This window comes from Stylophora pistillata, chromosome 8 (assembly GCF_964205215.1).
Source record: "Stylophora pistillata chromosome 8, jaStyPist1.2, whole genome shotgun sequence".
Classification (NCBI taxonomy): Eukaryota; Metazoa; Cnidaria; class Anthozoa; order Scleractinia; family Pocilloporidae; genus Stylophora; species Stylophora pistillata.
In genome coordinates this window covers 151,723-167,995 of record NC_142526.1, presented here as the reverse complement: position 1 = coordinate 167,995, position 16,273 = coordinate 151,723, and the positions used below count along the sequence as shown (strand labels likewise).

The 16,273-nt window shown below is 37.4% G+C and overlaps 1 protein-coding gene across 2 annotated transcripts; it reads left to right on the top strand.

Annotated features, from left to right (window-relative positions):
• The first annotated feature begins 12 nt into the window (after nt 1-12).
• On the top strand, nt 13-16,233 carry LOC111319758 (exosome complex component 10). Of its 2 annotated transcripts, none has more exons than XM_088730687.1 (26): nt 13-132; nt 1,857-1,993; nt 4,880-4,965; nt 5,043-5,156; nt 5,852-6,011; nt 6,248-6,359; nt 6,543-6,618; nt 6,877-6,987; nt 7,224-7,367; nt 7,618-7,808; nt 8,049-8,205; nt 8,902-8,982; nt 9,546-9,613; nt 9,899-9,949; nt 10,107-10,224; nt 10,515-10,580; nt 10,683-10,752; nt 10,843-10,943; nt 11,273-11,353; nt 11,453-11,536; nt 11,944-11,998; nt 14,398-14,474; nt 14,604-14,778; nt 14,992-15,062; nt 15,208-15,275; nt 15,838-16,233. In XM_088730687.1, exons 3-26 carry the CDS (start codon nt 4,897-4,899, stop codon nt 15,872-15,874), a joined length of 2,337 nt encoding a protein of 778 aa, XP_088586813.1. In that variant the 5' UTR covers nt 13-132; nt 1,857-1,993; nt 4,880-4,896; the 3' UTR covers nt 15,875-16,233. The 2 variants fall into 2 exon arrangements, with proteins under 2 accessions (XP_088586813.1, XP_088586812.1); XM_088730686.1 differs by having other exon boundaries at nt 4,836-4,965.
• The last annotated feature ends 40 nt before the right edge of the window (nt 16,234-16,273 follow it).

Genomic DNA, 16,273 nt, shown 5'->3' with positions numbered 1-16,273 from the left:
AGAGTCATGGGATTTCCATTTTCCTTTCCCAGATCTTCTCAGTTTTCGGTTTCAAAAATGGCTGACCACATGGAAGGAGACGATGCAGAGAGTGTTTTGCCTGGAATAGGAGATCTGAAAACGTTTTCTCAGGTATTTATGGAATTTTAATGCTTAATCTATATAATTCAATTCTTCTTAGATTCAGGGGACCTAGCTTTGTATAAATATGACAAGGGAAGTCTTCTTTGTGCAGACTTAAATTTCGAGAGTTTAACGATCAATTCCATCACACATCTATTTCGACGCTTAAAAAAAAGCTGAGCTCATGTTACATACCCCAGTGCATTATATAACAGCTTGGAATACCATAAGAAACTCTTACTGGGTCTGAATAATTATCTTTGATGGACAGTTTTTCGGTTAGGGTTGTACAATCAGCCTCTACGTTTTTTAAGAGTCGGAAGATCTTGCTCACTTTGCTGGCTTGATGGTCACATGGCTTTTAATCGGATCAGAGTGGACATTTAAGACAATTTTGATGTTTGTGTATCAAGTTTCAGTGCTGGAGTTCAACATTGTTCAGAGGGGGGGGGAGTGGTGGGGGTTGAGGGAAGGTTGTTTTGAGAGGGATGCATTTACAATATAGATCAAATATTAAGCAAATCAGCATCCCAAATACTTTTAGACATTCTAGTCTTCTCGGATAAGGACGAATAAACCGTAGGTCCCGTCTCCTGCAGGGTTGGGGTAGGACAGGGCTTGAAATTGCAACCGGAACGGTCGCCAAGGCAACTAAAACTTTTAACTTGGTGACTAAAAGTTCGAGTTTAGTCGCCACTTTGGCAACTAAACTAACTTCCTCCGATAAATAAAAGATTGTAGATGAGAAAAATGCCTTAAGTCTCGTTTCTGCTTCTCTGCTGAAGGAATTGCAAATTAAGTTTGTTTACCTTTAAGCTAAAACTTGAAATGGCTTTCAAATTGCGTCTTCCGAGACGACATATTACAGTGGCTTCTTCGTGGTGATCGTGGGCACAATATTTTGTTGAAAAGCTTCTGAATTTAAAATTAATCCGTTGAGAACAGGAGGTCTGGTATTAAATGCCTATCCGCCATGTTTGATAAATGTTTCATGCCTTTGTATCGTACGACTTCTTGCATGCGATGTGACACATTTTCCTTGCTAAAGTAGCCCTGAAATGTTCTTATTACTTTTTTTGCTTACTGCTTAAGGTAAGATTGTCATGCAAAAGTCTTTCGGAGTTTCTTCTTTTGTGTTTTCATTATATAAATTAAATTAAATTGCCACCAGCAAGGAGCAGGTAAAGAAATGATCCTCTTAGCTGAATTGTAGTTAAAGAGAATGCAGAAAAAGAAGCATGAAAGATATATAGGTGTTGATGGGATTCATAATTTTCCCCTTGCTTAAAGCATTCATCCTGGAGAAGAACAAAGTTTGCAGTTGCCACAAGCTTTAAATATTCCAGAATTGTGATAAGCCTCCATAGCTAAATTAGCCAATTGTTCTTGCAGGTAGATTTTTACTTATTTTGAAGGATAGGCCAGGGATATATCAATAGAAGGATACAGAATAGACCAATGATTTGATTTGGTTAATATATCAACAATGTTGAAATTGTAAATTGGCTACCACTAAGAGTTAAAAAGCTGACGTTTTGAGCATTAGCCCTTCGTTGCTCTGATGAAGGGCTAATGCTCAAAAAGCCAGCTTTTTAATTCTTAATGGTGGCCAATTTACAATTTCAACGTTGTTGATAGAACCAAATTACCTTGTTACCCCCACCAGCACAGCACTACAGTTGCGCTAGGAACTTGCCCCCTTTATCCAATAATTTGATTGCTGTTTTTCTTAGGAATCCCTAGCTGCTATTGTCCAAGCTGTAAGGGAATCTGGCAACTTGCCTACAGCAGGAGAAGATCATGACTTTTACTACAGTTTTGTAGATTTTAGGGAATTTAGATCAGCTCAAGGAGCCAGGCTGCTTAGCAAGTAAGCAACATTTTTTTTTCAATGCAACTAGTAAATTGCCAAATTTAAGCAACACCTACCACCAGTAAGTTCCATTTCAGGTAGTTGCCAACTGTTGAAATAAATGTGTTTCATTTGTTCTGTTCATGTTGTACAGTCTAGTTAAAAATTTTCAATAGGTAATTTTTTTTTTAACTAGGTAAATATATTTTTGAACTTGGTATTTTTTTTAACCAGGTAATTTTACTCTTGCCTGGTTTCAGTCAACTGTCTGAAAAAGGCATTCATTTGTTGCTAGACATTTTAATTTACCTAATCATTCTAAGCAACATATAGCAATCTGTGGTCTTTCCTTGCACTTAGGTAGCACGGAAAGCCTTAAAACTCTTGAACAAAAGCTCATCTTTCAAACCGGCAATCTAAATCCCATAGGTATCAAAGAACGCTTTTCATTCCACTAATTTATTTGTGTTTTTCTTGTTGCCATGTTCCCACCAATCACATAGCTCCATTTTCTGCCTTTAAAAGTTCACACAACCCACAATTCTTCTATTCGCTCCGACAAAGGGCTAATGCTCAAAATGTCAGCTTTTGCAATCATAACGGTGGCCAATTTACCATTTCAACTTTGTTGATATATTGAAATTAATTCATTTTTTGGGGTGTGGAAAAATAGGGGCCTGGTATTTTTAGGGGGTTCTTAAAAGGTAGAGGAATTAAAAAAAAATTGACAACATCACTTTCACATTCCTCTCTTACTCCCTTTCCCCTTCTATCAACCTGTACTCTTTCACTATCTCATAGTTCTGCTTCACACCAGTTATGTTGCATTTATATTAATACCAGTACTTCATTGAGAATAAAGAAGTATTACTTACCCTCTGCATATTGAACCAACAACCTTCATAGCAGTTCAGATCTCCTGTCCATCACACTATTCTCTATACCACACTGCTCAATTTAGGAGTTTCCATTTTCTCTTCTATTTATTCTTTCTTTGGTCCCAGACTCACCTAGGTCAAAATCTAATTTATGCACAACATGCACATGTATGTGCACTTGTATGAAAATGGGACCTGTTCATTGAAAGCAAAGAAAGTGATGGAGAGTGTACTGTTTTGTGTCGCTTAAGACACATTTTACGAAAAGTTGTAGATGCCCTTAAAGGCTCCAGAAAAAGTAACAGTAAAGTGACTGTCTTCATAGATGATGAATTTTTACGAAAATGCTAAGAACTGGCTCAAAAATGAAAGCAAGAATCACTAGCAGTTTGGACTAACAAAGACAGATATAGGGACAATTAAGCGAAAGCAGTGGAATATTCAAAATGACAACATCCTGTCCAAGGACCAAAAAATTGTAGTGCCTAAAAGCCAACTTCATGGCGTTTTATCCCAAGCTCATTCTTCAACCGCACACTGTGGGAGAGATAAAACTGAAGAATTCATAAAGAGGACATATGCAGAAATATCTCAACATGTTATAACACTAACAAACATATGAAACATATGTATTAACTGCGGTTATGAAACGTATATTTGCATGATCCTTCGCAGTAAAGCACTATTTGAGCAATAGTGAAAATCAGACCTGAAAAAAATTTCAGGCCTGTACGGGACTCGAACCACTGACCTCTGCGATACTAGGCCTGAAATTTTTTTTTTCAGGTCTGATTTTCACTATTGCTCAAATAGTGCTTTACTGCGAAGGATCGTGCAAATATACGTTTCATAACCGCAGTTAATACATATGATTCATATGTTTGTTGTTGTTTGATTTATCATCTACGGGTTCATGTTGAATTAATTTGATGGCCTGCTCTCAGTTGGCTTGTTAGCTCAATTGGTAGAGCGCTGCACTAGTATCGCAGAGGTCAGTGGTTCGAGTCCCGTACAGGCCTGAAATTTTTTTCAGGTCTGATTTTCACTATTGCTCAAATAGTGCTTTACTGCGAAGGATCGTGCAAATATATGTTATAACACTATTTGTCAGTCTTTGCCATCCACACCAACCACAAAAAAAGTGTAACTGATCATTTGAAGTGGCCAATAACGAAACCACTACAGTCAAGTAATTTTCTGGCACATGTATAGTTGGATTGATAAGGTTAATAAAAGTACTGCGCTTCATCTCCATGTCCTATTTGGGAAAATAGTTGAAATGGAAAACATATGTGCAAGAATAGCAACCAAATTTGGTTTAATAACAACTTTCATTTCCCCCTCAAGATTGACAAAATGCTGGAGACCAAATATTGTCTTTGAAACTACTAAAGAAATAACGTTTAAAGCAGCATGTAAAATGGTAATGGAACGATAGACAATAAAACTGCTTTCAAGTTTATTTTTATATTTGTTGTTTATATGTGTTTTAATAGTAACAGTAAACCATCTATTTTTTTTTTCAAAATCTATCTCCCTTTTTTATCTTAATCCTAAGCCTTACCCTTAAACCTTAATCCACAGCCCTTACCCTTGATGTAATCCTCTGATTGACTAACTGACAGAATCAGGCTAATTGCAGTGAAAATGTTGCTCTCAGATTGTTATATCCTTATCTTGGCAAAACCCAAATAATATTTCTGTCTTTGTTATCAATAAAAAGAGAGTCACAAAGACAGTTACCCCATAGGAAATGAAAAAAATATTGGGGTGCAAAATTACCCAGGTTAAAAAATTGTACCTCGTGAAAAATTAAATTTACCTTAGAAAGAAAATTACCTGCAACATTCACATCATTTACAAGTGATTTTACTTCTCTTAAGAGTTATTATTATCTCTATGGTGACTAATCATTTTTATTATGTGAAGCGCATGACATTTATTTGAATCAAAGAGACAATAATGTCCAATTGTTCTCACAGCATCGGTAATCTGTTGCGTCATTGGAAAGTTCATTGTCAGTGGCCATCAGATACTCATGATATGGATCCAGACAGTGATGAGCTGGTTGACAGTCTTGTAGAAGCCAATGACATGCTTCTGGAAAGAGTGGTGAGTTTATTAAGATTATTATCACTGGCTTTTAGTCGGACGTTCATCCTTATTAATGTTAATATTTGTCTCAAAAGGATACAAACCTTGATGAGGCTGCAGGCCTGAAATCAAACAAAACAAACCAGACAGTTGCTGGAGCTCCTGGGCAACAAGGAACACCAATTGTGTCAAGTTGGAACAGAGCTAAGGTACAGTGTAAACATGCAATAAATTTCAAATGAAGGGAAACAATGTGGATTCGTTAAAAGTCCATGACATATGCATAATTTAATTGCTACAAACAATAAGCAGCACCTTTTTCCCTGAACATTTTGTAACAAATCTGGGGTTTGACTTAGTTGCAATAGAACATTTTGCAGAATGTGCTGCAAATCTGCAGAACTTAGCTCCATTAATCGCAAATGTTTAAGTCTGTATCAAATGGCATGTTACCAAGCTACAAATACACAGGAGCTCAATATTTCCTTTCATTTATGTAAACCTCTTTTGAAAATTTGACAGGATTGAAACAAATGCAGTCTAACAGATTACCAGAGTGAGATCAAATAACTAGACATGATGTCCATGCTACATGTATAGCTGCTAAAGTTATAGGTTAGGATCATTGGAGCAACCAAATAGAACAGCTTCTAGGACTCTATTTGTGATTTCTTTCTGTTTCTTTTAAAAAACTTAATTTTTTCTAAAATTTGAGGTTCCAACTCAAGGTATGGCTTATCTGCAAGTTTGGCATTTATATTGGTGTTTACAGTACTTAGAATCAGTACTATCTCATGCTGGTCTTAAAAATTAATGCATTTGGTATACAATTAACCTTTGATTCCATAATTATATGCTGAGCTGTTTTTCCATTTTGTTTTTTTTTGGTATTATAAACTTACAGAAAGACACCCCGGGGAAGAAAGATACCAACTTCCGGTTTCTCATGGCTAAAAACATTCAACGACCACAACTGAAATTTAAAGACAAGATTGACAACAGCAACACTCCTTTTATTCCAATTATAAAGAGAAAGCCTAATGCTCTGAGGCCTTTTGAAGTTGGTAGGTTGAAATCATTTGACCCCATACAGAAAAATATCAGAGCCTTTTATGTCGAGTCAGTGTCATGACAACAGCCTGTATATTGCAGATTTGGAAGGAAAAATAGCCTTGTATTCAATACAAAATAAATTTAACTACTCCAGGAAACTAGAAAACCAAGAAATGGGGAAGATAATAATTGATGTAAATCTGTCAACTCAGGAGAATTAGACTGATTTGTGTCTGTTGTTTTTCAGATGAAATAAGCGGCAGTGGACATCTTCATGAAAATGCACAAGTACCATCATCTATTGCTGACTTTGTGCATCGAGAGAGAGTAAAGGGAATCAGCAGTTCTTCTGTAAACAGGTGATTATAATAAATTAATAAGTATGTCAGTACCTAGTATTTGGGCTTGTTTTGTTTTTTGCGCTATGTATTGGTTCTCTGTGAGTTGTTCTTGTATCCATCTGCTATAAGCTGTAAATTTATATACAAAGCTTAAGCATGCAAATGTTTCATCACTATTTTTGTTTTGTGGGTGCATTTCAGTACAGCCCATCCTTACCAATATGAACTTGAAGTGTTTCAACCTCCAGAAAATCAGTTGATGCTACGGAAAGAGGAGGTTAGCCCAAATGTACCTGTAAAATGATTTATAGTCTTAACAACATGGATGTTATAGAATAGACCCATCATACAAGGCAAGCATGAAATTTTACTTTGAAGGATTTACAATTTACATGTTGTAGTACACATAATTCACGTAGTTTTCATCAAAATAATTCATAGTGGATTAAAACACATGTAGATTATTCTGGCCTTTTGAAAGCAAAGTAATGGACCATATTTAGGTTTTTTTTTATTTTTTTGTTTTGGTTGCCAGCTGTATGATGAACTTGAGAAAACTCCATTCACTATGATTGAAACAGCAGAACAGCTTGAACAGCTTTGCCAGCACCTTGCAACTGTGACAGAGTTTGCAGTGGATCTAGAGGTACATCATGTTGATAGCTAGAGATGAGTTATCAGCAATACATGATTCAGTTGGGTGACTGAGTATGGCTATGGTTCCCACTGGAGGCAAAGTAGGCATTTTGTAGCCATTTTGTAGCCACTACACAACTGTCTTGCCAATGAGTGATTTTTTTACAAGAACCTGGATTCAGGGTGGCTTGAGATTTTTTGGCATTTTTCTGTATTTCACTCACCTTTCATGTTTTTGCTCTCTAGGCTCATTCCTACAGATCTTTCCAAGGATTTTGTTGCTTGATGCAGATATCCACACAGCACCAAGATTTTCTCATTGACACACTGGAGCTGCGCAGTGAGCTTCAAATCCTTAATGACTATTTCACCAATCCCAACATACTGAAGGTAATATTACTTTCTGGGTACATTTAAAATACTGTCTAATTTTTGATCTTATAATCATATAAAGCTCATGAATGTCACAAGGAAAGAACTTTAGTGGAGGGGGGACATAGATGAGGCCAGTAAGCCAGATAAACCAGAATACCAAATAACTTCTTCGTGACTCTGGTTTGCACGGCATTTTTTTTTATGCCATAGAATTAACAACTTGTTACATGCATTTACATGATACTAAACTTTTTATTTCCTGCAGGTTCTTCATGGAGCTGATATGGATATTGGATGGCTGCAGCGAGACTTTGGTATTTATGTTGTCAATATGTTTGACACAGGCCAGGCTGCCAGAGTGCTAAACTATGAGAAGTATTCCTTAGCTTTCCTGCTGAAGAAGTTTTGTGATGTCACAGCAAATAAACAATACCAATTGGCAGATTGGAGGATAAGGTGATGAATAGTTTTGTTGTGTAACAGTTTTTCTTTTCTTGAAGAAATTTAGACAAGTAAGGGACAAAAAAAACTGCATCCTTGTTTAGAAGTCAACCCCTCTGACCAGCTCATTCATTGTTATGTTGCTTATTTTAGTGTTTAATGCTGCCAAAATTTGATGGATAAAATTACAATATTATAACAGTGATCATTTCATGTAAACATTAATATTTTAATAATCAAATTTGTTTATAACAGACCTCTGCCTTCAGAGATGGTGCGCTACGCCAGAGAAGACACACATTATTTGCTATACATTTGTGATCGTATGCATAACGATCTCATAAAAAGAGGAAATGCAAATAACAACTTATTACAATCAGTGTACTCCAGGAGCAAGGATATTTGCTTAAAGGTTTGTTGCATTGCTGCTCCAGTTAGCTGACGTATCTTGCTTGCGAACTTTGAGTTAGCCAAAGTAGTTCAACATGTAGGTCACTGTGCGGTTCAACTCTTCCGTGCCCAAGATGTATTTAGTAATTCCCTTGCTGTCTACCATACAATTTTTATGATGTTAGTTTGGAGAATTTGGTTTTAGATTATTCTCATGATTTGTCTGCTTGATCACTCATGGGAGTTAGAGGGTTTGGTACCTTGTGAGAAAAAAGGTAAGAAGCCAAGCAGCCCATCCAGCTGAAGTTTATTCAAGTTTCTGTAGCGTGAAGTGATCAGGAGTTTTACTACTCTCTTAGATGGGATGCTAGTCCATGGGAGGTGACTCCCAAACCTTCCACCCCACATAATTATGTTGGATTTCCCTGACAATTCACTGATATCCATTTACTCACTCCTAGGTGGAAAGTACAGTTTCTTGCACAAGAAAACAATCAGAGCTTATGTCGAACAAACTGGAAATTATGTTCTTTAATTTTTCTGCTTCTTTTAGTAATCAAGGAGTTGTACAATGTAGGCTTGATTTTGGTTGCCCTCTGAGTTCAGTGTTTGCTCTGTCCCATGGACTCATTTTTCTGAACAGCAACTAACTAACGAATCTCTAAGGAACATTATTTTGACATGACTTATTCTTTTTTTTTGTTTTTCATTTATATAGTGCTATGAGAAACCATTATTTACCAGTGAATCTTACAGAAAAGTACTGGAGAAACACAAGCGAACATTCAACACTGCGCAGGTGATATGACTGCTCTCTGATTTACTAATTTAAATACCTGGGCTCTCGATACAAATTTGCCTTGTCTGAATTGATTTGTGACTTCAGCTATATTTTCCTACTCGTCTGATGATTTCAAAGGAATTTTAATTGATTTGATTTAATTTATTAGCTTCGCCGACAGGCAGGGACTCCGCAACAGCTTGCGCCAATTACTGCGGGCCCAGTAAATAGGCCAGACCACATCACAGTAATCTCGTGAGTGGGTTCTTTAACGTCCCCTGCCTAACCAAATTAACTAATCACTAGATGCAGGATACGGGACCTACGGTTTATTCGTCCTTATCCAAGAAGACTAGAATGTCTATTCATTTCTTGATGTTATAGAAAGGTACCACATTCTCCTCAGTTATTTTAAGACCTTGAGTGTTGGTCCGGCCGGGGCTCAAACCCTCGACCTCCCGCACAACAGTCCGGCGCTCTAACCAATTGAGCTAACCGGGAGGCGGAACCTGTTGGTGTACTTTTGTATCCAGCCTATCTGTTGGTGTACTTTTCATTGAAAAGAACTGTTCATTTTACAGATGCATGCATTCCGCCTTCTGTTTGCGTGGAGAGATAACATTGCACGAGAAGAGGATGAAAGCTGCGGGTGAGGCTAAATTTGTACTGAGTAAGATAACTCATCTGTCTCGTTGAATGCGTTATTCAGCCAACAAACTTTGGAACTAAACTATCTTTTGTAGAAAGACCTTGTTTGTGGATTTATCCCTGTTTAATTTCAACTTGTCGTGTATGATCAAAATGTAAAGCTCATCAATTTTGTATTGTAATAAAATTTCACAGATTTCTTTTTTAAAAGCTATCAACTTTTGGCAAGAAAATTCAATCATTTTAATGATATAATAGGCTATGCTGTCTTCTTTTTTTCTTTTAGTTTTGTTCTCCCAAATCACATGATGTTCCAGATTGCGGAAACTATGCCAAGGTAGTAGCTACAGTGCAGCTCAAAGAGGGACCAAACTATAAGCAAAAAAAAAAACTGTATAGAACGGGACTAAGACCAGAAAATAGAAATCATCGTGCCGTATTTTATTCCTCACAGTTGTGAAACTGTTACAGACTATTTTTTTTTGTCTTTTTAGAGAAGCCCAAGGCGTTCTTGCCTGTTGTAATCCAGTCCCCACACTGGTCAAGCAGTACGTGAATGAGATACATATGTTGATTGTTCAAGCAAAGGAGACTGCTCTAACCTCAAACAAGGTTTATACATCTCAGTTACATAAGTGGACGTAATCATTATGGAACTTAGCTGCACTTAACTAAAGATGTATATACCACTGTTACAATTAGAGTACTCGTAATCATTATGGAACTTAGCTGCACTTAACTAAAGATGTATATACCACTGTTACAATTAGAGTACTCGTGGTGTAATCATTATGGAACTTAGCTGCACTTAACTAAAGATGTATATACCACTGTTACAATTAGAGTACTCGTGGTGTTGGTAACGTAACGTTATCTTTGTTTTTTTTTTAACCGTTTTTCAGACCATCTCTTCTTCTGGCGCTTCATCTCAATTTGAGTCAGGAAGCACAACAAGGCAAACTGTTCTGGTAATCACTGTTTGTGTATGACCCTTTTCTCTAATCCCTGAAATTGCAATGGGTCGAATTTGTCTATAGCTGTAAGTTTTTAAGTGTCTTTTCTCCGTACAGGTTAGCCCCAAAGTATCCCAGCCGTCGCTGATTGATTCAGTTAATAAACCAGACCTCCCAACTGTTAACGGTGAGACAAATCTTTTTTCTTGTTGTATTTTTTCTCTTAAATGTTATCATCTCTGTCAAACCCATTTGATTCCACCCTTTGTTTTTCCAGGAGACTCTGCCATTGTTAGTCACTCGCCGAGTTCATTTCGTCGAGTTTTTGTGTCCGGACCCGCTGTTATCAGAGCAAATCCTACTATATCGCTATTTAAGGTATAACTGCAACTCAGTCAGAGAGGTTTTCAGCCCCTCCTTCTTGTTTTGTTTTGATTGTTTGTTTGTTTTTACATCTGTTGGAAGTGAGTTATGTTAGGAAATACATGTACCCCCACCGACGCAGCCCAAAACAGTTTCTTTAGAAACTATCAGCCTTTATTCATTAAAAACTTAATCTAGCTGTATATTGACTTATTTTGATGGGACATGCACGTGGCTCTGGAGTTGATCATTGTTGCAGTGTTTATGTAACGTTTGTGAAACTACCGCCGTCTTGTTAGTTTAATGGAAAAATGGTTGATTTTTAAATTTTTTTAAAATCTCAGATTTTAGAAGATGACTTGCATACTGACGGGCAGAAGAAAGCAGAAAGAATCGAGGCTTCATTTCAAAATCCTTTTCAAAAGGTTTGTTGTCACTCCTTATCACGTTTTTACGTCGTTTGATTATTTTTGAAGTATTTATCATACCAGACTATTTACTAACACTGAAGAATGTTTCTGCAGTTCCTGCCGGTAAAAAGCCGCTCGGAAACAACAGAAGGCAGTGCTATTGTTGGTGACCTGCAGAGTGACGAGCAGGCGAACAGGGTGGGTGCCCTGTGTTGAAAGGAACCTCGTCCAAATGTACTCTGAGCCTTACCAAATGAATTTACCACATTTGTTTTTATTTCCTTGAACATGAACCGCTACAAAGAATTGGCTCTTGCCTCTGTTTAACACTTATACCGTAAAGACAAGGACAGTTATAGCAACGATAGAAAAAGTGATTTTTGCACAAGAATCACGAAGTCTTTTTATCATTGGAATACATTTTTTTTCAGTAGGGTTTATTTCTGCTGCCGCAGTTATGGTTTGTTGAAATTTCAAACTTTTCTCGTTCACTATAGTGCAAGCTTTCTTTTCTTAACTCTCCATCCTACAGTTTCTGTGTTTTTTGCAAGATTTCGCTTGGTATCCTTGCGTGCTAAACCTGTCTCTAATCTTCCTTCCATCAGATAAACCAGCAGTGGAGACAAGCGACACAACTTGCTTCTTCATTGGCATCATCGGGTAACACATTTACACTGCTCTTAAAATATCGGCCTTAGAAACAGGGATAATGTTGTAAACAGAAAGCAACAAGAACATACCTATGTTATTCACCAGCCGGGAGGTCCGTATTGGGAAAAACTGTGCCCGAGGTCTTACGGCCTCGGGCGGTACTGAAGACAGAGGGCACAGTTTTTCCCAATACGGACCGACCTATGCTGGTGAATAACATTCTTATTTTTTTTCTAACACATAGCAAAATGATTGCCAAAAGAACCCGAATGATGTAGGGTTACAATTACGAGTTTAATTACGGGAAAATCCTCCATAAACTTGACAATTTGTTAGCGAGTGGATAATGAAGAATACAGATGTTATTCAAATCAAAGAGAAAGCTTTCACCGAAATTTTTTTTAATTTGTCCATGTAACTGAAAAGGCTTCGGAGCAAACTTTGAAACATGTTTTGACAAGTAACTGTCACCATGTGACACCTGTCAATTGAAGAAGAAAAAAAGCGTACGCTTTTGAATAAAGAACAGTACTGGTGTGACAAACATATACGAGTTAAGTGACAATGTGACGTTCTTCAAGAAAAAAACACTCTGAAATCTTACGGAAAGTATTGTTTATTTCCAACGACGATTAATCTTCGAAGATTTGCCTCTCTTCCGTTATAAAATGTCGCGGAAAGTCAAATTGTAAGTGAATGCAAATGTGTGTCAGTTTTGAGTTGTTAGTCTGCTTGTTCGTTTTCTGCAATGGTGTATGTAGATGTCTTTCTTCGACTAAAAAGCTGAAGTCAGTGAGACTCTTTCCAGCTAGACACAAGGAGATTTAATGCGACTTTCATTCATGTAATTCCTCCGGTTTCTGATGGGAAATTTACGGTAGAAATGTTCAAATTCAAGGGATTTGGAAAGAATAGCCGGAAGTGTATTTATAGAAGAACTCAAAACTTCGCTCTACGTTTCACAAACGAACAAATTGTGTTGAAGAATTCAGATATTAACGATTGAGAGTCACATTGATTAACGTAATTGTTAACTGCAACCACCACTCGTTGTAACTTTCCGAGTTACTTTTCGTGAAGGATTATTAAATAAAAACTTGTTTTTAGGCCGCGTTTCAATCGTTTTAAAAACAAATTTAGTACCACCAAATTTATTTCGAAATCAATTTTTGCAGAAAAACCGTTGTGAGTTGAGAGTGAGAGAGAAGAAAGAATGAATATTATTTATCGCCAAAAGGTCGTGACCGAAGCCTTTTCTCAATCATTCTGCCCGGCCGGTAAAATTAGATATATTTGGGAAAACCTGCAACAAAGCCAGGCGGTGTGCGCACTGGGATTGCGATGTATTGTGGATGTAGAATTTTCAAGATGGCGGCGAAAACTTTGTAAGTTGGTGAGTTTCGGCAAGCATTTTCGACCTAAAACAGAATGCATCTCTGGTTTTTATGCCGAAACGTCTCTTTCAACTTCCCGACAGTTAAACAACATGGTTTTTGGGTTCAAACGAAAAACGCTCTTTTGTTTCTAATAGCCCATTTTATCAACGCTCTTTTACTGTGAAATTGACACCGTTTCTTAAAAGCTTAGAATTTCTTACCTCTGTTAGTTTGAGTGATAAAAAAGGTGTAAAAGGCTTCTTTGATCTTTGCTCTAACCCTGTATATAAACGCTCCCCAGTGCATCTTCAGATATAACCGTTTGAACATGGTTAACTTTTGGGTAAATATGGCGATCAAAGACAACAAACGGCCTTACGCCGGAGTTCGTCACCGTCCGTAGATAGCTTTGAAATATACTATCAAATCTTCAATTAAAAACAAAACATACTGGACTTTTATAATCGAAAAAACACCTTTCTAAACGAAGTAAAAGGATCATCACTAAAATTTCTCACCTCTCTCGATTTCCACGTTCACTTATGGACAAATACAAAGCCCAATGTATCCAACAAGAAGCATCGATAGCCGCAGTTTGGCCAGGAAATTCACGCAAATTGACTTTTCTGTTGAATTTTTCCAGAAAAGGCCAGAGACAGTTTATTGCCATTACGCATTCAATCAGCTAGCCCCGAAGAGATGTTTACCCGACGGCGTCTGCATGCAAATGACTTAGATTTCAAATCTCACCCATGAATCAGCGCGATCCCAGTGCGCACACCGCCTGCAACAAAGCTTGAGATGTTTTGCAAAGTGACTCGAGCGAAACGGATACCGCCCGCTGTCAGCGCGCCGGATGGGGAGAATACTGCCCGCTCTCGGAACCAATCAGATTGCAGGATTTGTAGAATACCACCTGCTCACGAACTAAGAAAAAAAATAAGTTCTTTTATTTATGCGAGTGACAGCATATCTTGGTCCAGATGTATTCAGTGTGGTTATTTAGGATGAAGTTGTTTTGTTACTCTTCAGAACCGACTATTGGCCAGAAACATCCTCACAAAGAAAACAGAGACACGCCCGAGGACTTGACTCCTCTGAGTGACAGGGTAGGCGCTTTTATCAAATTTTCCGTCGTTCGTCACAGTACATTGAAATTACTCGATAACGCTTGTAGCTTGAGAAGTTTGAGTTATTTTCGGTTTTTACATTTGTGTTTGTTTTTCGTTTACGACTAGACTACTGGAAAATCTGCTAAAAAGAAAAGAAGAATAGAATTTCGGGACTCCAGTCTATCCACTTCTCTTGACAATAAAGAGGAAGAAATTTCCACCTCATTTGAGTCAGTTTCTCAGCCTGGCAGAGAGTTTGTGCCTTTCAACTATTCGAATGTGGACTATTCAACATTTTCAGGTAGGAACACAAATGGCGAGAATCGTTCCCCGACGAATTTGTGTCGGTATATTCCACAGTTCAAATACATGATCTCTGTTTTAATCCCTGCGTCTTTCAAGGAGTTCCTATGAACTCATTTCTTCCCCAGCCGTAAGTTGGCTTTATGGCTCAGTAGCGCTGTAATGGTATCACAGGACAGACTAAAATATGTATCGATTCTTTCGTATTCAGGAGATTCTCAAAAGGAGGCAAATGAAAAGGCAGTCATTTTCAATCCCTATAACTCTCCGAAAGACTCTAAAGTAAGTAGAAATGGTGCAAGCTGTACCTAGAATGTGTGACTCTTATTTTTTTAGTTCTCAGAAATTACTTCTTAAACATGTTACAAAATCGTTGATAGCGTTGTTAATTAATAGTATATCCATTTTCTCCATATCTCTTCAACAGTCAAAGGGTCCTCGATCCAAAGTACACATGAAGTCGGGATACAGAAATTTAACGTTCTCTTCAAAAAAGTAAGATACTTCGAAGTGTGTTAAGAAGCCAAGAAAAAGCTTATGCCTTAGTTTGAATTAAAATTGAACAGATCACGTCGCTTTCACCTACTTTTTGTTTGTCCTACGTAGGAATGGAACTATTGATAGAAATTTCCTTTTCCCTTCTACTTTAGTTTATTTTTTACAAGATCCTGCAAATTAGCCTTTTGTCAGTGTAATGCGGTTTGCTACCCATGTTTAACCAAATTGAGTCGATGGTTCACAAAGGGCATGTAAGTTACGAAGACTGCGATCTTGTTACAAGAGCAGGAAGGGTGCAGTGATGAGGGCTTTTTATTTAACTGTGTTCCAACTTTGATTCCCTGGGGTTCCTTCCTTGTTGCAATTCTATCCAATCCCTTTTTTTTTATTTCAATAACCAAAATTCCGAGTTCCAATTCGACCCAGAAACAGGAGGCTAGGTGCCACCTCACGGGTAATTAGCACTGCTGGCTATCCGCTTTCATTTGAATCTAAGTAGATTTAAGTTGGCAGAGAGGAAAGAATTAAGATTACAACGTTGTGCTTTTAACTCTTACAGGCCCACTGATCAGAAGCAGAAGTGGCGTGGAAGATGACGGCAGTAAGCCCATATTTCAGTTGGGGGACTTACAGTTATCCTTCTTTTGGAATGATTTGTCACAATTTTTAAATGATTTTACGAAAACAGAATCACGATTTTACTATTTGATCGACAAGTGTTTATGCTCAATTCCAATCACTATTTTTGTAAACTCCTCCATGTATATTTAATTGAGATTAGATTCAAGGAGAAACCAGATTTTAAAGCTGATTGGCCATGCATGATAACATTTAAATAGACTAGAATTATACAAGCGATTTAAGAAAGTTGATTTAACCATTCTTGTTAATTTGAGAAGGAAATTTTCTCACGATTGTAGAAATCCTCAGTTGTATTAAACAGCACTACAATGGACCTGTCAAATCGAGTGCTTGGTAGACTGGGGAGAGAGGCG